Source organism: Saccostrea echinata, unplaced genomic scaffold (genome assembly GCF_033153115.1).
Source record: "Saccostrea echinata isolate AGI-Se365-2 ecotype Australia unplaced genomic scaffold, CSIRO_AGI_Sech_v1 ptg000001l, whole genome shotgun sequence".
NCBI classification, from domain to species: Eukaryota; Metazoa; Mollusca; class Bivalvia; order Ostreida; family Ostreidae; genus Saccostrea; species Saccostrea echinata.
The window spans coordinates 51,770,289-51,797,423 of record NW_026889750.1 but is presented as its reverse complement, the minus strand read 5'-3'; the positions used below and the strand labels follow the sequence as shown (position 1 = coordinate 51,797,423).

Below are 27,135 nucleotides of genomic sequence, written 5' to 3'. Positions count from 1 at the left end.
TGTAATGACTCTCACCAAGTTTAGGAAAGACAATGATGTATTCTGTGTTGCACTGTGGACATGCGACTTTGGTGGTGCTTTTCCCCTTTTGTTTCTCATCAATCCATCTCTGGAGGCAGAACTGGTGGACCCATTTGGTGGTTCCCCGACACCGACAGGGTCGGACCCAGGGGGTGCTAGTGTCATCATCTTCAGTGGCAAAACATACCCAGCATGTTTTCCTACATTGATATGGGAATTATATATATATATTCAAAATATTTTTAAAATAAAATATTTATACAGTTGTACTTCGGTATCTCGAACACTGATATCTTGAATACCCATGGATATGTCGAAGTGAATTGGAAGTCCCAAATACTCTTGAAGTATTTTACCCTCAATATCTCAAATCGTTGGATTTCTCGAACTTTTTCTTCAGTTCTATTGAGTTTGAGATAATGAGGTTTGACTGTAGTTTGAAATCAGGTTTTTTTTTTATCAAATGACAATACTTGCTAATTACTTATGTGTAGTTTTCAATAACAACTTATTTTCTTTGTATACTTTCAGTCGATTGCTAATGTTCAAAATGATTGCTTTTGAAAAAAGAAAGCCTATTGTAGATGTTTATTATTCAAAGAATTACAACATTATAGCGATGCTTCGGAAACACTGAGTATTCCACTGTTTACTTTTGATTCATGCAGGCCAAAATATTGAAAAAATAGAAAGGAATTCAGCCTAGGGAAAGAGCTGGTAGGGCTAGGAATGAAACCCTATTTTTCTACACTTAGTGTTGTTCTTACTGAGCAAATATCCGAGCCTTCTTTGACCTGTTAATGTTAGTTTACTAGGTCGACAAACTCCTTTCCTTCACCAGATTTAACTATCCCTTACTTATACATAACATAAATTGGCTTTCTATTTTCCAATTGGAAGTAATTTTGAACATCACAGACAACAGGAAGTGTATAAAATAAAAGGTTATCCATGAAAACCGCATGTATCATACGAAAGTAGAGGGTATCATCATTAAATATATACTAAGTTAACATTTATTTCATTATACATTTACTGCATGATATTGAGGGAAATATGAAGATTTATTCAGCCAAGAAAAATCATATTCCCCCGAGGGCTTCACCCAAGGGAAATATGATTATCCTATTTCTTGGCTGAATAAATCTTCATGTTTCCCAAACATTTATGCAATAAATTGTTTAGTATACCAAAACAAGCAAAAACCTTAAAAATAAACATAAGCTTTCAAATTCGGCACCGCTCTGAAATTCACTTTCAATTTTAATGTAAAGTTACTGAAATAATTTACAGAAGTCCTTGGACACTTTAGACTCTGATGAAACAATCAGCCATTTTGTGACGTGAACCAGGCTATTGTGACGTCTACTACTCTCAGGAGTTTTCGTTCAACGAACGATAATCATATATAACTATTGCGGGAAATTATTAGGTCTCCGAAGAGGTTGAATATGACAAAAAGCATGATGACAACAACGAAATATGAAGTCTTATGGCCTTGTCACGTGATAATCTAGAACCAATCAGATAACGTGTTGTATACAATAATTATAATGACGTATAACTTATATGTTATTTATCCAATATCATACATACTTATATGCCAGCATATTTCTTGAAGAGCGTTAGTGCCTCAAGATAAATATGCAGACAAGAAGCGTTGTAGTTTATGAACATCATGAATTCTACGAAATTAAATTCACATCTTATATTTACCTTATTTTTCTGATGATTTGTCAAAAATTTAGGTCATTAAACAATCATTTTCAAAACAAAACAGTTTGCACTATAGTTTTTGATGTCAAGTACAGTTTTATGATGTCACAATGGAGTTATTCTTGCTCATTCATTGTAGTTCGTGAGAAATGAACTGTTCTCTAAATTTCAAGGAAACATTGGGATAAATATATATATATATATATATATATATATATATATATATATATATATATATATATATATATATATACATGTATATATATATATATATATATATATATATATATATATATGACATATGGCTTTAGGAGACCAAGGAGGATATATTTTCTGGCTTAGGGAGACCACTGGATTAAGGCGACCTTTTTCGGTCTCCCTATTATTTTGACCTCATCAGTATTGCAAATGTCTTTTTATAGATAAATAAACAGTCTGCCATTAAATATTATTAATCTTTAACTCTGTTATTTAACATTCAAAAGTTGTCTAATTTCTATCATCTTCCCTAAAAAAGAAAAGAATTTATAACCTACGTATAATTTCAAAGGATAATTTTTCTGCATTTTGGAGACCATGAAAAACATGCAATTAAACAAAAAATCTAGCATATATATTTTTTCCGCTTTTGATTTGTTCAAATGAGTGTTTCTTTAACTTAGTTTTCCATGTTTTATGTTAAAAACCTAAAAAGGAAAAATATTGTAAATTTATGAACCATGTTTTGAATTCTTAGCAAGTGCTTTCCGTCATTTGTTCCGAATGCCATCGGAATGCCCCTTCAGTTTTCAGAAAATGACCTCTGAACACCATGGATGTTGAGAAATTTGGGTAAGTAACTAAAATGATACAGTAATAAGTTGTAATTAAGAATACACAAGACAAACATTCGTTTGGGTTTTTTGTTGTTGTTTTTTTTTTTTTGCCTAGTAATTTAGCTTTCAAGAGAAAAAGTATGATTTTAAATAATCGTTAGACTATAGTTCGGTATATAAAATCCTGAAGGAAATTCGAAATAAAGTTAAATGATAGGCCCCTATATTTTTTTAATTCTTTTATGCAAGTCCACAAACAAATTAAATATTTAAAGATTAGGCCGAACGTTGAAAAAATAGTCTCGCAAGTTGACGCAGCTATTTCGAGCTTAAAAATTTAAATTAAACTTTCTGTAAACATCATGCAGGACATGTTCATCATGATATAGTATAAATGAAACAGACCCTGTAAGAAAAAAATAGCTGTAATTTAATAATTGTTTATTAATATAATGTGGTCCTCTGCTAATAGAATATATATGCTGTAAAAAAAAATCTGAATCAGGGTGAAGCAGATTTGATACAATACATGGCTGAAGGAAGGGGGGGGGGGGCAGGCCCCCTGTAATTTTGCTGAAATTTAGGTATACTATAGAAAACATTGCTCCTTTATGCTTGGGCCCCCTCAATAATAACCTCTGATGATCTATTTTTCTTTTGCTTTTGGGCCCCCTCAATAATAACCTCTGATAATGTATTTTTCTTTTGCTTATTAAAATTTTTTTTGGTTTGTAGCCTCCCCCAACCTGAAACTGAAAAAATGTTGTTTGGTTGTGCTCACCCCCCCCCCTCCAACTAAATTACGTACGGGCCTATTCTCCATCCCTGAGGTTTTCTTTCACCAAAGAAAGATGAATTGGTAACAGTTCAGATATATATAGCAATATTTACGGAAGGGAATATTCTCGTTTAATTATGAAGATGTGACAGTAACTCAGTCAAAGCCACAGTGAGTGTAACATTTATTTAATATTATTGTTAATGTTTACAAATAGTGAAATACTGATACTGTGAAATTTTAATGGATATATAGAAAATATAAAAGTACAAACATTTATTGTAAATCACATACATGAAAAGCTTCTTTTTTTAAGCAATTGGAAATTCTTCATTTTTTCATGAAATTATTTTATTTCGTATGTATGATGATTTATTTCGTATTTTAATTCTGTCAACAAATCATTGTCGCAGCCTAGTTCCCTTCATTATTTTCAGCAGTTCAGTGACAGAGATAAAATAATCATTTGAGGTTTATATCCCCCCCCCCTCCCCACCAAATGAAACTGAAAAATGTTTGGTTTTGGTCCCCTTCAACTGAAATTGATTCCTACTTACCATGCTTACAGGCTTAACTATGAAGATGTGACAGGGAGTGTAATAACAATAATTTTTCAGACGGATACATATTAAGCTGATATACGTATAAAATTTTAATGGATAGATAGAAATTAATAAACAATTACAACCATTTATTATAAACTACATAAAGATAATTTTTCAAGCAATTTGAAATTCATTTTTTATGATAATATTTTATTTCGTATATATGTTTATAGGTTTATTCGTATCAACAAATCTGTGTACGAGTTAATAACGCAGCCTGGTTCCCTGCATTTTCAGTGAACCACAGAGAACCAGAATAAGATTGTAGGGAAACAAGCCTTGTTACAAGGTTTGAGGTTTGTTTATTTTATATTTTAATTTACACTTTTAAAAATTATTATTATTATGCAAAAATCTGTGTGCAGATGAATATTTACATTTTAATGTTATAAGTCGTTTTGTGGTTCATATTTGCGGTGACTATCCCACGTGTGTTTACCTGTTTACATTCACCTACTGACCTAGAGTCTTCAAAATATACCTTCTGTAATCATGACTGTTGTAATCTTGTTTTTATGTTAGTTTACCATATGTAACTTGACTGTTGTATAGATTTATAGCGATCACTGCAAGCTTTTAATATTTAGGTGAAGAGAAATTTCAGACTATCAATCACAGGCACTTGTTTCATATACGGTGCACCCCTACTTATTTTTACCACAAGGTATCTAACTCAATTTCAGGCACCCCCGCTTCAAGCTCGTATTTTGTTCATGTATCATTATCAATCATTAACCTACTTTAAAATGACATCGTTCGCTTCAAGAGACTTTTTTCTTGTCAAATAAATCGTTTCAGACATCTCTGGTCGAGTCTCTTTATTGTAAAGCACTCATTTATTCCACGAAAATTACCTCGATACATTTTAAGACTTTAGATTGGATACAACTTCCAGTTGGGGGTAGAATAAAACCAGAGACTTCAGAGTATTCCATTCAGAGGTCTCTGGTTTTATCCTTCATTTATAACCCCAACCGCATTTTTGTATCGAAAATTACCTTGATACATTTTAAGACTTTAGATGGGATACAAATTTCATTTTTTTCACAGGTCACGAGGTTTCAACTTAAAAAATAAAAATTCTCACTGTTAAGATATGTTGGAAATTTTAGCTTGATGTGTTGATAATTTGCCAAATTATTATGTAATAAAGGGGACTTTATATGATCACCCGGCGCTGTCGCTTTAGTTCAGTCTTCACAACAATTCTTTTTCAGCACATGCCCTTCGGGCATGTAGACCTATCATTTTTACCCAGCCCATTCAAATTTGTACATGTCCTACTCAAAATTCTTACATTTACCAGTATTGTGCAACAAAAAAAACCCATTAGGTATAAAGGTTTTATATTAATTTTTTCAGCGTCGTAAACCAACCATGGCCTGTGATTGCCATTTTCTAAAGCGTTTTTGTTCATAAATAACTTTTGAGTTGCATGCTGGTCATTTGTTGGCCGGTTTAGCTGAACTGAATTTCAGAAATGGGATCATGACTGTAGTGCCACAGTATGTGGCATGGATGAACATCTCGTAATTTAGCAAGCAACTTCGAGAAAACAAAAAGGTTAAACTAAACACTTCAATGATTAGATTGACAATCATTTGACAGGTCGTATCGAGAATGTAGACAGGCAATCCATCGACATTACATATAGCAACGTTTAAGCGAATAATGGGGGTAGGACAGAGTAAATGGCAAGTAAAGATCGTACAATGAAAGAAGATTCACATATGCCCTTTTCGGACATGTAATTTGGCAATTTTTACAAGCCCGGCTGCAAATTTAACAGGTCCCTGGCATTGGACTCCCGGGTTATTTGGAAGACTGTTAGTTTAGTTTTATGAGGTCCGACAACATTGATTCTCAATGTCTGCTCCCTCTACCCCATACACTTATCTTGATAAAATTACATAAATTATATTATTAATTATATAAATTGATATAAATTATATAAACCGGTCTTGTTTATATAATTTTACAATGTCATAAACAGCTGCTTAAGTGCATATAATATTGTACTAAATGGATTTATATATAGGATTAGGGAAAGATCCTCACTTGATTATGGCAGCATATTTAGCCCGTAGGAGTTTATTATCTACCACACATGATCAATGTCACTTTTGGATGTGAATGACTTTTGACACCCTAACTTCAGTTCAAATCAACGTTAACTTTATGTGACATCTCTCTGAATCTTTTTTGGCATGTAACTTGGGTAAAAACAATTAAGTACTCTTGATGCATTTGATTTCTCTTAGCCCGTTTAAACATATCCAAGGTCTATACCAGTTTTTGCAGGGGCGAAACTATGTAGAAGTTGGAGAAACCCATCCCCTTTTTGACGTATTTGGTTTTCGAGGGGTGAAAATTTTCAATATTACACTCAACTACATGCAATATTTATTATATTATACTGAATGTTTTATACAAATACAAATAATAGTGAACTTTGAGCGCATAAATCTGCGCAGTCACTATTTTTTGGAATATCACCCGTCGTCAAGCAATGTTGACTGTTGTGACACTGGGCGTGGCTTCATTATTCAGCGGATAATAGTGCTTTTTAACAAATGTTTCTTGACGAATCAGATTAATTCATCTAATATACCTGAAAGTACAATATTAATTAATTGTCATCATTTTCCTATATTAGCATTTTTACTGGTAATGGTTTTGAAATGATAGGAACATGCACTGTTCAAAAAGTCTTAAAATTTTGTTTTGGCTCAATTTCTTTGTTAAATTACTGTGTTGAACTAAGGCAGGTCAATTAAAGTAACATGATCCTATAGATTCCATGTACATTTAGTACTGTAAAGTAGACAAATTTATTGTTCTCACAAGTAGTTCTCAAACATTGATTTAAGTTGGTCTCCTGAAGGATGTAATAATGCAATTGGTCTGCTTAAGGTATAGTGTATAATATAGACATGCATATTTTATTTTGAATTTGTATTATGTCAATCATTAGAAATATATGGATCTTAATTAAAAAACATTGTTTTCATTAGAATTTAAGATATGTATAATAGGCATATATTCTTCATGCTTTTCCATAGTTAAGTCCTTTTTTACAGGGTCTCTGCTAGTATCATGTGGACCCCAGTGTAACAAATCTATGGAAAGAGAGAAAATCTCAGCTCAAGGGTCAACATGTCTTTATTCCAAGAAAGGTAAATTGATAATTTTTTCTGCTAAAATACTCTTTTATAAAATTATAATATCAATGCAAAAGAGTGAACAAACAATGTACCTAACAACATTTTGAAAATGAAAGTGCAATAACAGTTAATAATTATGATCAATCGAATGAATGTTAATAATCCAATCAAAGTCCTTGTTGTATATCATTTTTGCTAGGGCTGTGTATTGAGCCAAAAAAAAAAAAAAAGAAAGACATTTTTTAATGCGATATGCAATATATTGAATTCTTTAACAATTCTATCAAAAAAGTCTTATAAATCATTATGCATGAATTTTATAAAAATAATAATTGTTTTTTTCTCATTTTTAATTTTTTGTCTCACCGTCTTTAAAAATTACACTTCAAATTCAAACTTTTCTTGACTGTAAAATCAACATGTTAAGTAAAGTTGTCTATGTATTTTTATGATTTTGTAATAATCATTTAAGATGTGCTACCTCCTTAATGATTATATCATTTTTGATCAGTTTTAATTCAAAACAATTACCGGTAAATATAATCTTTGGTGATTGAAATTCCCAAGTTTTTCACAGAATTACATAAAAAAAACTGCCTGCCCAAAATGTATTGGAATTAAGTTATTTTTAGCTCACCTGAGCCAAAGGCTCAAGTGAGCTTTTCTGATCAAAATTTGTCCGTTGTCTGTCGTCGTTGTCGTAAACTTTTCACATTTTCATCTTCTTCTCAAGAACCACTGGGCCAATTTCAACCAAACTTGTCAAAAAGCATCCTTGGGTAAAGGGGATTCAAGTTTGTTCAAATGAAGGGCCACACCCTCTTTCAAGGGGAGATAATTAAGAATTAGTGAAAATTTAGTGGTATCTTTTAAAAATCTTCTTCTCAAGAACCACTGGGCTGTAAAAGTTGAAACTTAGGTGAGACCTTCATTACATAGTGTAGATTCAAGTTTGTTCAAATCATGACCCCCTGGGGTAGGGTGGAGCCACAATGGGGGATCAAAGTTTTACATAGGAATATATAGGAATAAATCTTTAAAAATTTTCTTCTCAAGAACAACAAAGCCACGATTAGTCATATTGATATGGAATCATCCTCAGGTAGTGTAGATTCAAGTTTGTTCAAATCATGACCCCTCGGGGTAGGGTGGGGCCACAAGGGGCGATCAAAGTTTTACATAGGAATATACAGAAAAAAAAATTGAAAAATCTTCTTCTCAAGAACAGCAAAGCCTTGTTAAGTCATATTGATATGGAAGCATTCTCAGATAGTGTAGATTTAACTTTGTTCAAATCATGACCCCCAGGGTTAGGGTGGTGCCACAATTGAGGATCAAAAACTTCAAAAATCTTCTTCTCAAGAACAGCAAAGTCATGTTTTGTCATACTGATATGGAAGCTTCCTCAGGTAGTGTAGATTCAAGTTTTTTCAAATCATGACCCCTGGGGGGTAGGGTGGGGCCACAATGGGGGATCATAGTTTTACATAAGAATATATAGGGGAAAAAAACTTGAAAAATCTTCTTCTCAGGAACAGCAAAGCCATGTTTTGTCATATTGATATGGAAGCTTCCTCAGGTAGTGAAGATTCAAGTTTGTTCAAATCATGACCCCTGGGGGTAGGGTGGGACCACAATGGGGGATCATAGTTTTCCATAGGAATACATAGGAAAAAACTTCAAAAATCTTCTTCTCAAGAACAGCAAAGTCATGTTTTGTCATACTGATATGGAAGCATCTTCAGGTAGTGTAGATTCAAGTTTGTTCAAATCATAAACCCCAGGGGTAGGGTGGGGCCACAATGTGGGATCAAATTTTTACCTAGGAATATATAGGAAAAAATCTTTTCATCAACAGAAAAGCCATGTTTAGTCATATTGATATGGAAGCATCCTCAGGTAGTGTAGATTCAAGTTTGTTCAAATGATGGAGGGGGGGGGTTAGGGAGGGTCCACAATGGGGGATCAAATTTTTAACAAGGGAATATATAGGAAAAAAATCTTTAAAAATCTTCTGCTCAAGAACAGTAAAGCCATTTGTAATATTGATATGGAAGCATCCTCAGGTATTTCAAAATCCAAGCCCCCTCCCCTTTAAATTTTTCAATACTGAAGTGATTTGTGCTTTTTCCTAGCCAATGTGCTCAGGTGAGCGTTGTGGCCCATGGGCCTCTTGTTTTTGATACGATATATTCATTAATCTAGATACGTATCGATATACAGGTAAACTTCGGTATCTCGAACACCGGTATGTCGAATACCACGGATATCTCGAAGTGAATCAACGGTCCCAGCCGTTTTTATTATATTTATGATTTTAAAAAACCCCGGTATCTCGAACATGGAAATCTCAAATACCTCGCTTATCTTGAAGTAGATTTACGGTCCCAAGTGCTATAAACACGTGTTATCTCGAAGTCCAACAAATTCTCGCTCCACTGAATTCACACCTTAGTACACAATAATCCCATTATGCTAATTTTACGGTCTGTTGAACGTTTCCGTTAGGTCTAGCACAGGCTTCATGGGACCATTGCTGATAATCACACCTTATTAGTCCCAAGCTGTTGTTTTTGGTAGTTAAATTTAATTACGCAAGCCAGGTGATTTGGAGGTGTTAATAAAATGCACTCTCAGAGATACTATGACACGATAATGAAACAGCAGCTTGGGGACGATTACTGTACTAGAAATTTAAATTATCGAAAATACACGCTTATACACATCATTACATATCAAAGTAAACACTGAACACATCAAAGTGATATTGACCTCAAGAAATTAAACAATTAAAGACATTATTTTGAGTATAAAAGTCAGTACCAAAAATCAAATCTTCAGTAAATATCATGCCCAATAAGGCAGTCTAACGAAGGACCCGGTAGCCAACCAGGGGGGATAGTTAGATTATCTGACCGTAGTGGAAAAAGAAAACTTAAAGTTCATACAATCGAAACAAAGTTTGCTTTTGTTTATTCATATTGGCAATTTCAATAAATTATTGTAGAACGATAATTCCTGTTGTTACATTTAGGCATGTGGGTATATGTACATATCCTGTTAAAGTCTTTGTGTATCACATTATATCATGATATACTTCAGACAAATTAGTACACCCGTAGTTTTGAATACAATTCATACATTGATTTCTTTTGCCACAGTGGTCTCTTTAATATTGCAATAATGCATTTGGTCTTCCTAATGCATGTATAATGCAGGTACTGTATATATTCTATGTCCAGCTTATAGGTGAGTCATAAAAAGATTAGTATTTTGAAACCAGGTTAAAACATCAGAGCATTGATTTGAAATTGTCAATTGATTCTGGCAAAAAGTTGTACCAATTTATAAGCGGGTCAATAGCAAATCCCTCCAAAATAACCTCAAAAAATACAACTGACTCATAGGTGGACCACCTTATAGGCAAGTATATATACGGTATAGTTTTTGTTGAATTTTGCTAACAGCAAAACACTATGAATAATGAATTTTGGAAAAAAAAGATTATTAAGTTTAATGATGCATGTATGTAGTATAGAAATATTGTTCATATGCCTGTACATGGTACAAATATGCATTTTACAGAGTGTACATATGCCAGAATCATATGGACCGCAGACTGGCCCTGGTGATTCCGTTAAAAAAAAAGAGGAAAAATCAGTGCTTGTGCTCATTGGTCATTGGACAAAGGTAACTAGATTTATTTCATGAAACTAAACATGTAAATTACTAGGATATTAAAATATCACAATTAAAATACATGTACTGATTTATATATATATATGGATATCAGTTGGTCTCCTTGATGGAGTTAAATGCATTTGTTATCCCTTTTAAGTGGATCATTTAAATATTATGCAGTTTATTTAGAAGCTCTTTATTATCTGCACTCTTCACTTTTACAGGGTGAATGCCAGAATTTTTTCAAGAACAGTCTGAATCTGACATGGAAAAATGAAGAAAAACAGCCTTCCTGTTTATAAATCTACATTCTGACAAAGGGTAATTTTGTTTAGTTCAATTAGAAGTGCACATTTAATTTCAGTTGCTTTCCTTAATGATATATTATAGCATTTTTATTCCCTTATGAACAATATGTATACTTGTAAAGCATGTATCACAAAATCTTCTGCAAACAAAGTTTTGGGTGTAGAGTGTTTGTTGTTTAACGTCCCTCTTGAGAATTTTTCACTCATATGGAGACGCCACCACTTGTCAGTGGAGAGCTGCAAATTTTTGTCCTATACTCAGCACTTACGGCCATTGAGCATTGAGGGATCTTTATCGAGCCAGCACCTACTGTGACATGGGACCTCGGTTAATACCTCTGTCTCATCTGAAGAACGGGTCTCCACGTCCCACAGTGGGATTCAAACTCGCGATGTAAGGATCAGCTTCTTTCTCCGCAACTCTAGAGTAGACGCTCTAACCACTGCATCTGCTCTACTTTGGCAACTTTGGGAGTATATAAGCATAGGAATCATCATGTCCATCTGTCTGTTCATGTGTTTGGCCACTTTTATGATTAGTTTTTTTGTTCCAATTCTGGCTGAGATAAATTGATTTAGGTCATCTAAATACAAACAAATTAAGGGAAATTACTATGGTATTGGAATGAACTTTTTGGAATACTGTCTAATTGTTCCATTGTAGTTGGTTTCTTTAATGTTGAAGTAATGCATCTGGTCTTCCTAATGCATGGCATACACTGTATGCATGTGTAATGTTAAAGTTGGCTGAATGTAAAACAGTTCTTGCGTTATGACAAAGGTAAATAGATTTAGTTCATGTAACTAAACATGTAAATTATTAGGGTATTAAAATCTCAAGTTTTGAATACTGATTTACATGTGGAGAGTAGTTGGTCTCCTTAATGCAGTAATAATACATTTGGTCTCCCTTATGCATACTGTATATTATATAAAGGGGGAGTTTCGATAAGGTCGCTCAGCGGCCCACTTTTTTTCATAAAAATAAATTTCAATTTATTTTTTCAAAACTAGTTAAGAATTCAAGAAAAATATATTAACTTTTGTTATTTACATTTCAGAGGTTAATATGAGATGAATTCACAACGTAGCTGATACATACTTAGATGTACCCTCAGATCCGTTAACATTAGGCTTATGGGAAAATATAAGAGGGTGGCATTTAAAAATCGATGTTTAGAATATGAAGTGCATGAGGGACACTCACCTAATTTTTTTCAGTAATTAGATATACTCTGCACACTAATTTCTTGAAATATGATGAGTGTCGCGTGTGCACTTCATATCCAAAAAAATGAAAATTGCATAAAATTTGCATATCTAAAATTAGAAGCTCCTGGTTTCTTGATCTGACTCTGTGTTAAAATACTAGGCCAAAAGTAGCATTTTTTTTTAAATCAAAGAAGATTCTCGATTATATTAACAGTAGAAAACATTATCGTATCCTATCTTCATTTCGACAGTTTTTTTGGTTGCCAACGTATAACGTTAACGTCACATTTTTAGCTCACCTCCTTGAAGTTGGGGGAGCTTTCGTAATACCGTCGGCATCGGTGTTTCAGGTAAAAGTATTTGAAGCAGATTTTTTTTTTCAAGTATATCTATGCCCTATATTAATCAGAGTCACATGATCCAGCTTGTTTCCTTGTCACCAGTCAGGTTTCAGATGCTGGATTTTTAGTCAAAGAATGTCCAAGTAAATGTTTTAAAAGCAGGTTTAAGTTTTTGGAGCAGAGCAGCTGAAAGCACTTGTTGACCAGACTTGCTTTATGATGCACACTACTATATTGCTTCAGATGCTGGATATGACCTACATTTCATTAATAAGTGAGCAGGTTAAGATTTTGAAGCTGGTCTCATTTTTATATAACTATAAGCCCCATTGTGACCAAACTTGCATTGATGATGCATCTAGGATTGCACATTACCAGACATGGTTCAGATGCTGCATCTTTCTTACATTTTCCTACTGACTGAACAAAAAATAAGTTTTCGAGCAAGTCCATTCCTTAACGTTATTCATCATGCATAGTTATATTTTTGACTTTCTTGTAAATAGAAATCCACGCTCCGACATGCTAGAGAGGCGCCCATGTATTTATGTGTGGTTGATAAAGGAAACGTGGCTTGTTTTAAGTCTGGATGTCTAGGGGCATATGTCTGCTTGATTACGGATTAAACACATATCTTTGGCGTTTTCACATGCATTTCGAACTGCGCTCTGTTCTAGCAAATCATATATAATGAATTCTAGAACTCTCTAAATGAGAAGTGACTAGAAATGGTGTAAAAACTTAAGTATCTCTGGAGATTTGAGAAGCGAGAGGAAATAAGTCCTGGCTGGGATTCTCTCAGTTACGCTGAAAACATAATGCAGATCTATGTGGGCAAATACTTATAAGTTTCATAATGAGAAGGAAAATTTAATGCATTATAGATTTTTCCATCATATTACGTATCATGATAAAATACTTTTGACTGTAATCAATATCATTCATATTATCAAATACATTGCAATATACAGAAGCCAGTAGGTGCAAGGTAAAAAAATATGTTATCTGTCAGCCGCCAGATAAGTTTCTGCCATTGAAATATCTGGCGGCCGCCAGATAAAATTGTAGTGTTTTTGCCAATCAAATTGTAGCACCCAATGATATACCTCAATGCACTTGATTGACAGAGGTACACAGACCAGGTATTTTCGAAGGCGGTGCTTAAAATCTCTGCCTTTAAGGAGGCTGGGGGGTCAACAAATTAACCATCAGATATAACTTAATTTTTTAGATATGATATCTTAAGCTGTCAACTATTATTTGGCAAAGAAAAATTTCATACATTTTTGTTTTAAAATTTGATCATTTTTGTATATCTTTATATGGAGCTCTTCTTCTGAAGGAGATCAATATAGTCTGAAAATGGCCACAACCCCCCAGCCATCTTAACGACATCTACAACTTCTCTTTGAAGTCAAATCTTGGAGTTTCATGCCTTATTAGCAAAGATAAAATCTACACTTCATACAAAAATTCACTTCATAAGGTTTTCACCTCATAACTTTAGATTTATGTTTTATTAGATTACATGTCTACACCGCAAGGAACTTATTTGTCGGATTCTAGTTATTTATGTTGCGGCCAACAGATAAGTTTCTGGTCGCCGCCAGTCATTTATGTGGTGGCCGCAGGAAAACTATTTGGCCGCCGCCAATTTTTCTAGCGGCCGCCGAATAATTATGTGGCGAACGCCAGATAAAATATTTTTCTTACCTTGCACCTACAATGTACTGGCTTACCTAGCAATATGATGCTTTTAAGTAAACTTTTTATTCATGTATGTATTTAAAATATTTTTTAATCTTTTTATTTCAAAACATGTTATTTAATTTCAATTTTATGATACTAAGGTATATTTTTATAAAACATGTAGTTGTATAACCTTATTGATGAAAATGTAGTGCATATACCTGTATATGACGTTTTTACATTCACCTATCTCATGTCTACATATCTTTTCATTTGCATTTTTCGTATGGGAAAATGTTAAATATTGATTATATAGTTTATGTATAAATTGTTGATTAATTATGATGTTAAATCTTTCTATATATTTTACGTTTCATAAGTTAAATCCATCCTCTTTTAAAGAAAAGTAACATTTGACACACCAGAAAAATATCGCACCTTAAAAAAACATTCGCATAAGATAAACACCATTTTCCGTAAAAAAATTGTTGAGATTGGTTAATTTATGTCTTTATTCATATTTATCCTATTTCATTTACGATTTTGACGGTTAAAAAATCCACTTTCCCCCTATGAAAATGTCTACTCCCAAAATATACGAAATGGGGGTATACTTAAATTTTCAATTATCACGTGACCGGAAAATGCGTAACATAAATTATTTTCATATTTTTAGGAAGTTTAGAAGTTTTTCTACAAAATATCAAAATTTCATAAAATTTCGTGAGGGGCCGAAAAACGGCCTTATCGAAACTCCCCCTTTAATGACTGACATGTACGAGGGTTGATCCAAAAGTTCATGGAATTTCTTCATATTTTATTTATTTATTAGTGAAAGTGGTTGAATACTGATTTACATGTGGATAGTAGTTGGTCTCCTTAATGCAGTAATAATACATTTGGTCTCCCTTATGCATACTGTATATTATATAAATTTAATGACTGACATGTACGAGGGTTGATCCAAAAGTTCGTGGAATTTCTTCTAGTGTTGTACCGATAATCAGAAAACATCGATTGTCGACAAAAAAAATGCTACTGATTCCGATGATCCATTATAGTTTTTCATAATCGATCATCGGAAACATACTTCTAATACAATACATTCCGGAATTATCCATTTCTGGTTAAAAATTTATTTCTTCTTAATGAAAGAAAATGGCATCTGCATCTGATACTAGCCAACTAGCACGAAGCAGAGGTGATTAAGAACCGAAGATGCATATATAGGGCCTAAAAAAAATTATTTTTGTTTCCTGTATTAACCCGACCGACCCATTCAATTTACCCCCGGGTGAATTTTTTTTCTGCCAAATCTGTGTTTGCTCTTTGGTTTGATCAATCAGCAGATTCTTTTTATTCAAAAAATATTAATTGTATCTTTTATTTGAGATATAAAATATGCAACTTAGTCAACATTTACCTTAAATATAGAGTGAACAATTCCCCCCCCAGCTTTTTGAAGTTCGTTTTCTGCCGCTAGGCAGCCATGTTGGGTGTCCACTGTAAATATTTTTAGGTCTAGAAAGTGTAAAAGAAGCAAAACAACAAAGAAAATAATATATTATGTATTTTATATATTCATGTTAAAGAAATAAATGAAATTATTGTAATAGTCTGCTTTTTGTATACAAAACTATGAAGAAATCCGATTATAATCAGTGAAATCGCATCAGAAGCAGTAACCAATTCCAACCGATGATCAATTATGAAAATTAACCGATGTCTCATCACTAATTTCTTCATATTTTTTTTTATTTATTAGTGAAAGCGGTTGAATACTGATTTACATGTGGAGAGTAGCTGGTCACCTTAATGCAGTAATAATACATTTGGTCTCCCTTATGCGTACTGTATATTATATAAATTTAATGACTGACATGTACGAGGGTTGATCCAAATGCTGATGGAATTTCTTCATATTTTATTTTTTTATTAAGTGAAAGTGGTTGAAAACTGATTTACATGTGGATAGTGGTTGGTCTCCTTAATGTAGTAATAATACATTTGGTCTCCCTTATGCATACTGTATATTATATAAATTTAATGACTGACATGTACGAGGATTGATCCGAAAGTTCATGGAATTTCTTCTTATTTTATTTATTTATTAGTGAAAGTGGTTGAAAATTACAAATAAAAATATAGACACTTCTTGAATTTTTTTAATAAAAAAATATTTTAAATATTAATGATAGTAACTCTATGGCAGTTGCCATAGCAAAGGATGTTTTAAAATGCAGGGGAGACATTTACTCGTTCATTATCATTTTAATTCTTAATACGTGATATAAGAAAAAACCTGCGCTAAGTGGCAAATAAAATGAGAATTTTGTCATTATTACGATTGCTTGACCACTAATATATCTGTCTGTGAGAGTTTTACTGATTTAACTTGATATTTAGATTATTAGTTGATGATTTCTTGTTCATCTTTTAATTGTTAGAGAACGTCACATTTCAGTCAAGTTATAAGTTTTGTTAAAATCTTAGGAACACTCTGACTTAATGGGGTATACTACTGATACAGGCTGGAGAAAAATGCATTTAGCAACTGATTTTCCAGTGGCGTGAGAAATTTAAGAACAATAGAACTTCCATGGAGGTTGATTAAAGGTGTGGCTGCTTTTGGAGGGTCTGTTTTTCTCGTAGACAAATTAAGCGTTGATGGATGTTGACCACTGACGTACTGTGCTTGACTTTGCTACTGAAATTGGAACATCATATGGAAAGATGGGGAGTATTTTTGAAATATGAGTGTAATATAAAGATAAGTTGATTGGTGGATACCCAGGCTTTTCTTGAGAGAAAAAAAAGAGAAAAAGGCAGAATATTCTGTAGAATTACTTAGTTGAATTGAACATGAGGGTGAGATGCTCCTATAACATGACATGACTTACTTAACTTGACGTTACGTTGAAGTCTCCCCCGGATTTTACAACTATCAGTGTTCAGAAAGCTCATGTGACCTTATTGGTAATTGGAACGTGGTGAAATTTTCCAGTATTGTTGCATAATGACTCTATATTATAAATATGCCTATTGTTTGCTTTCATCAAATCACAATAAAATTTTAGAAATAATTAAATCCCATGAACTTTTGGATCAACCCTCGTATTAGAAAAAAAGATGGATCTAAGATTGAACAGGTTATAATTCACCTGAGTCATTTAAATTACTTATTGCTATCTGTTCTTGTTCAGTCATCATGTGTCAAGTATTGTCTGTAAACTATTGAACATTTTCAGCTTCTTTTCTGGAACCAGTTTCAACTAATTTCTCGGTTGAAGTACTGTATAGGGGATTAATTTCAGGGGTTGTAATTTTCATGTTTTTCTCTCCTCTGACACGATCGCGGTGTGTTGAATTCGCAGAATCGGTATATAACTAAGGTTACATGTACCTCCCTTCAATGTCTATATCTGTTTAATCCATAGCATAGCTAGAAGGCATTAATCAGCGTTATGTATTCACCTCACGAACAACAGGGTAGATTTATATATACATCAGCAAGTTCAATAGTTATTTGAATGATTTTTTAAAACCAAAATGTCGATAAAAACATGATAATGCAGGTAACAAATACACATCGTAACATAGTTACGTACGGGTATTCAAAACCCATGACCCTAGTGTTTTGATTGATGAAACATGTAGCGTTGGCTATTAAAACAGTTTTTTTTTTAAACAAATACAGGTTATTATCTGCTGGGTGATCTAAATTAATGTCAAGCATTTTAATTAAAATAATTGAATGACAAGTACGATTCGTAATTACTGAAATGACCATGCACTGCACATATATTTACCTATGATATCGTAGTCTATTCTCAAATTTCCAAATATAACATGTAGGTTATTGAAAACTTATTCACTGTTTCTTGAATTCACGGATTTATTCACACCGTGAATATAGCGAATATTAACACCGCAAGTTATTTTCCCCCTATACAGTATACAGACTTAATATAGAAATGATTTTATCGACTTTCTCAATCTATCATGAATTTAAAAATGTAAATATAAGCATTTAATTGTAAATATTAAACATTTAGCATCTCATAACCAGAGTTGGAAATTACTGACTGCCCGAGGCAGTCTGTTTTTCAGGTAGGCAGGGACAAACTTTAGATTAACCTCGGTGGTCGGGGTCATTTAAACAGGTAGTTCCTGTTTTCCTCCTTTTTTAGGTCACCTGAGTCACTCAGGTGACCTATTGCTATCCGTTTTCGTCCGTCGTCGTGCGTTGTGCGTTAACATTTGAACATTTTCAGCTTCTTCTCTGAAACCGCTCAACCAATTTCAACCAAATTTGGCATATAACATCTATGGGTGAAGGGGGACAAAATTTGTGAATTTCATGGTCCCTGCCCCCCTGGGGCCTGAGGGGTGGGGCAAAAACCACTAAAATTAATGCAATCTTTAAAAATCTTCTTCTTTACTCCTGGACATCAAGCAGTCAAACTGTTAGCATGATTGTAATAAGCATTGAGCCCTCTACCAAAATTGTGAAATTCATGGCCCCAGGGTAAGGGGTTCTGGGGCTAGGGCGGGGCTATATAGATCATATAGTAAAAGTGCATTATTTCTTCAAAAATCTTCTTCTCTGCTCCTGGGTATAAAATAAACTAACTAAGTACACAGTTATGATAAGCAAGAATGCCCCTTCCAAAATTGTGAATTTCATGGCCCCTGGGTCAGGGGTTCTGGTGAAAAGGGGGGGGGGCTCTATTGATTATATAGTGAAAATGCATTATTTCTTTGAAAATCTTCTTCTCTGCTTATGGGTATGAAATAAACTAACTAAGTACATAGTTATGATGAGCAAGAGTGCCTCTTCAGAAATTTTGAATTTCATTGCCCCTGGGTCAGGGGTTTTGGTGAAGGGGGGGGGGGGGGGTTATTGATTATATAGTGAAAATGCATTATTTCTTTGAATATCTTCTTCTCTGCTTATGGGTATTAAAGAAATTAACTAAAAACATAGTTATGATGAGCAAGAGTGCCTCTTCAGAAATTGTGAATTTCATGGCCCCTGAATCAGGGGTTCTGCTGTTAGGGTGGGGCTCTATTGATTATATAGTGAAAATGCATCAATTCTTTGAAAATCTTCTCTGCTCTTGGGTATTATTTAAACAAAGGAATTGCATGGTTATGATAAGCAAAAATGCCTCTTCCAAAATTGTGAAATTCATGGCCCCAGGGTCAGGGGTTCTTGTGAAAGGGGGGTGGCTCTACTGATTATATAGTGAAAATTCATAATTTCTTTCAAAATATTTTTTTCTACTCCTGGTTATAAAACAAAGAAACAAGTGTATAGTTATGATGAACAAGGATGCTTTTACAAAATTTTTAGGTCACCTGAGTCACTCAGGTGACCTATTGCTATCTCTTTTCATCCGTCGTCGTCCGTCGTTCGTAAACTTTTGAACATTTTCAGCTTCTTCTCTGGAACCAGTGAACCAATTTCAACCAATTTTGGCATATAGCATCTATGGGTGAAGAAGAACAAAAATTGTGAAATTCGTGGCCCCTGGCCCCCTGGGGCCTGAGGGGTGGGGCCAAAACCATCAAAATTAATGCAATCTTTAAAAATCTTCTTCTTTACTCCTGGACATCAAGCAGTCAAACTGTTGGCATGATTGTAATAAGCATTGAGCCCTCTACCAAAATTATGAAATTCATGGCCCCAGGGTCAGGGGTTCTGGTGCTAGGGCGGGGCTATATAGATCATATAGTGAAAGTGCATTATTTCTTTGAAAATCTTCTTCTCTACTCCTGGGTATTATTGAAACAAATTGAATACATAGTTATGATGAGCAAGAGTGACTCTACCAAAATTGTGAAATTCATGGCCCCTGGATCATGTGTTCTGGTGTTAGGGCGGGGCTATATAGAACATATAGTGAAAGTGCATTATTTCTTTGAAAATCTTCTTCTCTACTCCTGGGTATTATTGAAACAAATTGAGTACATAGTTATGATAAGCAAGAGTGACTCTACCAAAATTGTGAAATTCATGGCCCCAGGGTCAGGGGTTCTGGTGTTAGGGCGGGGCTATATAGATCATATAGTGAAAGTGCATTATTTCTTTGAAAATCTTCTTCTCTACTCCTGGGTATTATTGAAACAAATTGAATACATAGTTATGATGAGCAAGAGTGACTCTACCAAAATTGTGAAATTCATGGCCCCTGGGTCAGGGGTTCTGGTGCTAGGGCGGGGCTCTTTTGATTATATAATGAAAATGCATTATTTCTTTGAAAATCTTCTTCTCTACTCCTGGGTATTATTGAAACAAATTGAATACATAGTTATGATGAGCAAGAGTGACTCTACCAAAATTGTGAAAACAATTTTTTTACCGTATATTTTTTTAAAATTGATTTTTATTACTTAAAAAAAGAGGGAGATAACTCTTCAACAAAGGTCAAGTCATAAATTAGGACACTTCCATTCTTTACTGCTAATAGTAATAAATGTAGATTATGTCTAAATATTCTGAGTATTCCACCCGTACACATCTGTTATGTATTCAAATTCATTGAATCTGAGGCTATTAGGGATGGAATACCAGTACCTTAAATGTTCATCAAAGACCAAGAGTCTTACTCAGGCCAATGTAAGAGATTTCCACAAGGAATTAAAAGAGTACAGAAGCACTGATAGTTTCTTAATATACTGTCTGGTGAGAGTGATAAATGGGGAACAGATTAGAACCCAATTTATGAACTTTTAATGAATACTAGACTAATTATTTTGTTAATCCTGATCACCCTATTTTTCTTGCTTTTGGGCAACAAAGCTTCACCTTTCAGTTCATTTTATACTCTATGGATCCTCTAAATTGTTGTATTATACTCAGGTGACCGTTAAGGCCCTTGGGCCTCTTGTTTTCAGGGTATAGTAAGTCTATAGAAATTAAGTAAAATATAGTATATCAAAGGAACACTTCTAGTTAAAAATATGAGATGACCTATAGGACCAATATTGGTTTCTGTCTTTAGAAAAAGCTTACCGATATATGTTCCGGTCACTGACTTTAGGCCACATGTGTGTAGTTTCTTGTTTCTCATGTATTGCTTTAGTTCTACATTAATGGTAATCTAACAACCAAGCTTTAAGATAAACGTAATGACTTTAACTTTTCAATCGTCAACTTCCCTTACTTATTCAGCAATATACCTTCATCACCTGCATATGGGGTTTATATCTCTCAGTTGATTCGATACACAAGAGCATCCACTTTTGCCGAATGATACTTCTTGTGCTATTTTACCCGAGAAAAAAATCGAATGAAGTTGTATAGATACCTGTATCCATAGTGATCAAACTAAGAAATTTGCATGCTTGCGTTTGAAATAATACAATAACTATTAACATTAGTTCCTTTAAATTTTAAAATGAAAAAAAGTGTATTTAGGTGGCTTTCAATACCAGTACCATTGTCTTGCATGAATGTTAAAAATGTTTGACACTTTTATTTATGATGACATTTTAACGACACTAAACTCTCCTAACCATCCTGTGTTCCTAAAACCAAATACATACAAACTTCTCTATGTGGCTTGACTTCGATATAATGATACAAAACGTGGTTATGTTTTACAGTGAACATCTTTGAGGAATGTTTACCTGGGTAGAACCCACGTGACTACCAGTATTTTAAATAATTTATTCCACGGGTGGGTTCAACATAGGTCATACAGGTAAATAGCTCTTGCTTGTTATAGGAAAAACATTGAACTTTTCATACATTTTTAATATTTTAAGTACAAGCCTATTCATGTACAAATTTCCTACTTTCACACAAGTTTTATAAATGTATAATGCATTTTTTGTCAATCGCACAAGTTTGTACAATGTTAGGCTGACAATAAACAAAAGCTTTGAAATGAATGACCGTCCTCGATTTACTATAAAAAATCACGAATGTCGGCTGACCCCTACCACATTGTATGGCTTTGCTCTTTGTATATTCATGAATTTCAGTGATAAAATTTGTTGAATCTTATGGTTTAGATATCAATTAATGATCTGAGATGGAAAATTATGCTTAATTTAATTCTTCATTTTGTCACATTTTACCGGGGCCCATAAGTGCACTCGTTCTTTAGTGTTTATACAGGTAAAAAGTTTGAAAAAATAAAAATGTGCCAACAAATGGTTTCGAACCAGGACACTAAAAATGTTCATGGTGAGAGTCTGCGGTCTATCGTTCTGGGCTATGCTGACTATGAGGACATTTGTAATAAATATAAACCAGTATGATTGAAATAGGTTTTCACGTTTTTTGTAGTTTTTTTTTTCTATGAATTTCGACCCTAGGCACCTCTAAAAGAACCTTGTTTTAAATAATTGCTTACTAGATCAAAATCTATCAAAATTTCATAATTTAATTTAGGGGCAGGCAAAGGGTGATTATATTGCATCCATCGGGTATAATTTTCTTATCAGAAAATTGTAGAGATATGCAAGGTTAATTAATGACAACATTTATTTTTCCTTTTTGCCTAATACTTTTATGATTATTGAAAAAAAGCCTTTAATATGACTGCTGATTTTATCTCCATCTGTTAATTTTCAACACCTTTTCTCATGATTATAGTAGATAGAGAACAGATTATGATTTCTAACATTTACTAGCTTTTACAGATCATTTCCTTGAGATAGGTGGAACCAACAGTCAAATACAGACACTTTTTAGAAAAGTAAAAATCTGGCTCAGGTTAAAAAAAAAAAAAAATCATTTACAGTTTTAACAATTAGTAATTTTACCTTAATTAACTGGAAAAATCTTATTTGACGAAATACAGGTCAAGAATGAAGAGTTTAAAGCCTAGTAGGGATTTTGGTCACGCAGGTAGGTTAGGCTTCCCGTAGAATATCACAGTGCACTCTGTGCCTTCACATCTCTGAACTACCAAAATATGACGTCATAATGGAAAATGACGTCAAGTCACTGAAATCTTGAGGTGTTATGACGGGGAGAGTGTCATGAACTTTACACTTTATTTGAAACTGCATGTAAAATGCTAGGTAGCTATTGCAAAATTCACGGGTCGTTAAAGGTTTTTTTAAGTCGTATATGTCAGAATATTTTAAAAATACACCGCTTACCTACCCTTGATTGAAATTCAGCATGTTCAAAATGCTTATGAAAAATATACTTTTGAAATGTACTCTGTTTTATACCCGTGGTTGGAGGTAGAATTTATTTAGTGTGTATAAAAGAGTCTGGCGCAGGTGAAGAATGAGGATTAATCTGAGAATTTTTGTTGAAATCTGTAAGAAGAGGTTGTTCTCTAACTGAATCTTGCTTGGGAAAAATGTGTGTTGGCTTTGTTTTAATACAGATTACGATATTGTGTGGAAAATACCCTCAAATTTGTAGGTAAGTTGAATTTCTCTGGAAATATTTTGTATCTAAGTAACACTATGACTTTTCCCAAGCACATTTCGGATACACAAGGATACGATGAGCTTATTTTTATAACAAAATGTTAATAATTATTGTGTAAATCAACTGCGCCGAAGCGATTTATATGAAACACTTCAAAAAATTATAAATGACAGTCACGTGATCAGCAAAGTCATGTGATATCATAACAAATATGTTAATACATAGCCGAGGAAATCCTCTATATAAATTGGAAGTACTTAAGTTCAATACTTTTAAATTAAAACTAAAACCAACCTCGCAATGACATATTATGTTTTGAGCCCATTTTAAAGCTTCGGGAAGCCTAAACATAGCTGCGCAATCATTACAGGTAATCTGCAGGCCCTCTCGAGAATTTTACACTCATATGGAGACGCCACCACTTGCCAGTGGAAAGCTGCAAATTCTGTCCTATACTCTGCACTCATGGCCATTGAGCAGTGAGGGGTCTTTTCATGCCAGCACCTACTGTGACACTGGACCTTGGTTTATAAGGTCTCATCCAAAGGACTGGTCTCCATGTCCCACAGTGGGATTCAAACCTGCGACATAAGGATCAACTCCTTACTTCGCGACTCTAGAGCAGACGCTCTAACCATGGCGCCACGCTTGTGACTAGCTCAGTTTTAAAGAAATCATTCAAGATATTTTTTATCAAACTTAATATGCTGATACATATATAATTAGTAAGATCTATTCAACTATTTCAAAAACTTTTGACCTTTCCTGTGACCTTGACCTCACTTTCCTTCAATTTGCATTTTGCATGGTTTTAAAACCATTTAAAATATTGATATCTAAGGCTATGCATCTATACATAATTTGGTGAGAATTTATCATCTATATCCATTTTTTTTAGATTTCAATTTCAATTTTAAAGAAACTTTTCAAGATATTCTCATCAGACTTCATACACTAAAACAAAATTTCATGTTGCATTACTATACACTCGGCAGGCATACATGTCCTATGGACATATTTCTAGTGTATTGCTATTTCTGTTGTTTGTTTACTTCCGGTCAGTAAGTGCCCTCTAGGGGCAAGCCCCAGTCCTGTTTTCTTTTCCAGGGTTGCAACAGCGCCCCCTAGAAAAACAAGTTGCACCATCCAATCAAATCGTGTTTTGTGCTGCTTTATGCCAATGAAATTAAGGCTGGACAGCATATGTATTATATTCTGACCAATGGGGTTGCCGTATTTTCAAATAATTAGGATAGACTTACCACTTCAGCATTCCTTTCATCACTGAAGTGATATACATGGTCAAAAATTGACTAACTTTCATTTTTGTGTCAACTGCAGAGCAGAACGACACTTAGAGATCACTTTACCTGGTGTCTGTCTGTCCGTCTGTCACACCTTATATCTCCAAAATTTTGAGAGGCAGGGTTTTGATAATTAGCATTTATATATGTTTTTGAGCTCATGATACTATACTTTGAAACTGTATGAAATTCAGTTACCACACAAACTTATATTTAAATACTATGAAAATACATTGGGATCAGTATTCCACAATGAATCGTGTTGACTGACAAAGTGACAATTAAAGTAAAGACAGTCTGAAATTCCTTTCCTCCGAGGATTGTTGGAAGCACCTACATGTGTATTAATAAAATGATAAATAGTTATTCCTCATAATTTCAATTAAATTATTCATTTGAGGACTGGGGAACCATATTTTCTTTGATTGCCAGATTCTATCCCAGTCTTTTACTTTTGGATCCTTTTTTTTCCTTGCAGGCAAATGCATGAACCTCCATGCTAATATTAAATTAATAGCTGACCACTCTTAGATTTATTTACCTCTTTAATGACGATACCTAGCAGGTGACATATACATTCCTTGAAACACTCTAGTTCCTATTTGATTTTCACTAATATAAAGATTATTGAAAATTAAGACTAAGGTGCTCTATAGTGATCAGTCTATTCATTCATCTGTCTGTCAAATACATATATCCCATGTTCAGAGTACAGGTGACTCTAAATACTTCAAACTTTATATTTTTTAATTAGATACATGTAGCTGCTTTGGAACATCTGAAAGGTCTATTACATTATCACTAGTTTTACTAGTTTTCTTCATGTAAGTTGAATATATTTTAAACTTTTAAATTTTTATTTTTTCCAGGTAAGAAAGAAATTCAGGAGTTCTTAAATTGCCCTTGGAGTTCTTGGATTGCATCAAACTGCTAAAAGACCTCAACAAAAACAGCGTCTTGAAAATAAAAATGAAAATATTCAGTGAAAAAAAAATGATGAAAGAGCCACTAAAAATCTTCAAGCCTTTGAGCTGAAATCTGGAAGTCAATCTGTGGACTTTACTAGTATGTCATAATTACTAAGTCATCATTTGTGTATAATAAATACACTAAACTGTAAACACTTGTTAAAATGTGTATAATTTTTAGATATAATTTGTAGCTCACAGACTTCAATAGTTTCATGTAATGTAAGTAATAATGAAAATTTCCTGTTGTCTAGCTAGATTAGAAACTATTATTGTCCAATTTTGGATATTGTGAAATAATTCATCTAGTATGCATACATGTGTGTACACTTACGTGTAAATTAATTGTTATAGCAAATTCAATCGATCATTAAGTTGAATGTTGACTAATGTTTTTCATCAAAATTGTTTACACTGAATTGTTTGTGGATTTTTCCATTTGCCCAGTCATGTCAAGAAGCACATGGCAGGAAATGCTTTCTCCTCCATTGCACCTGGTGTTTTTAGAGGTCTGTGTTTGCTCTGCTCTAATTATGTATTGTTTCAATGGACTTTAAAGCTTGATCACTGTTGGTAATCTTCATATACTATTAGAGTACTTGAAGAAAACTGTAAAGATTTAACATACAGTATAATGCATGTATATTGCACTTTAAGTACAGTGTATGTGGTTAAGAAATGTTAAATCGTCTCATAGTGCATTGAATTTGTTGAAAATTAGAAAATGTGTTGAATTTTTTTTTAAATAATGTTAGATTGCAGATTTTTTTAAATCATGCAAGTAATAAATTGCTAAATATTTTTTAGCTTTTCTGGACAGTCTAGATGAGTTCTTATTATATACCTAGCATTGTCATCCCAGTTAAAATTTAAGGAGCAAGGTTCATTCCTAAGCTCTACCTGGACAAACTTGCATGGATTAAAGCACATTAACAGATTTACTTCAGATGCTTGACCTGATCTACATTTTCCTCATGTGTTTTTTTTTTTTTGTTTTTGTTTGTTTGTTGTTTAACATCCCTCTCAAGAATTTTTCATCCATATGGAGATGCCACTACTTGCTGGTGGAGAGCTGCAAAATTTGACCTATACTTTGCACTCAGGGCCTTGAGCAGTAAGGGATCTTTTTT

The 27,135-nt window shown here is 33.5% G+C and overlaps 1 protein-coding gene and 1 long non-coding RNA gene across 2 annotated transcripts in view; one reads left to right on the top strand and one right to left on the bottom strand.

Moving 5' to 3' along the window:
- LOC133194268 (E3 ubiquitin-protein ligase MARCHF5-like) overlaps positions 1 to 27,135 on the bottom strand; it is a 51,332-nt gene that overhangs the window by 21,222 nt on the left and 2,975 nt on the right. Inside the window, exon 2 of the mRNA XM_061330262.1 lies at positions 16 to 221. Coding sequence (XP_061186246.1) covers positions 16 to 221 — 206 coding nt within the window. The remainder of the gene's footprint in view (positions 1 to 15; positions 222 to 27,135) is intronic.
- Positions 3,991 to 26,761, top strand: LOC133194290 (uncharacterized). Its single transcript, XR_009722056.1, has 5 exons — positions 3,991 to 4,231; positions 7,016 to 7,111; positions 10,685 to 10,789; positions 11,005 to 11,101; positions 25,907 to 26,761. It is a non-coding gene; the product is annotated as an uncharacterized LOC133194290 (long non-coding RNA).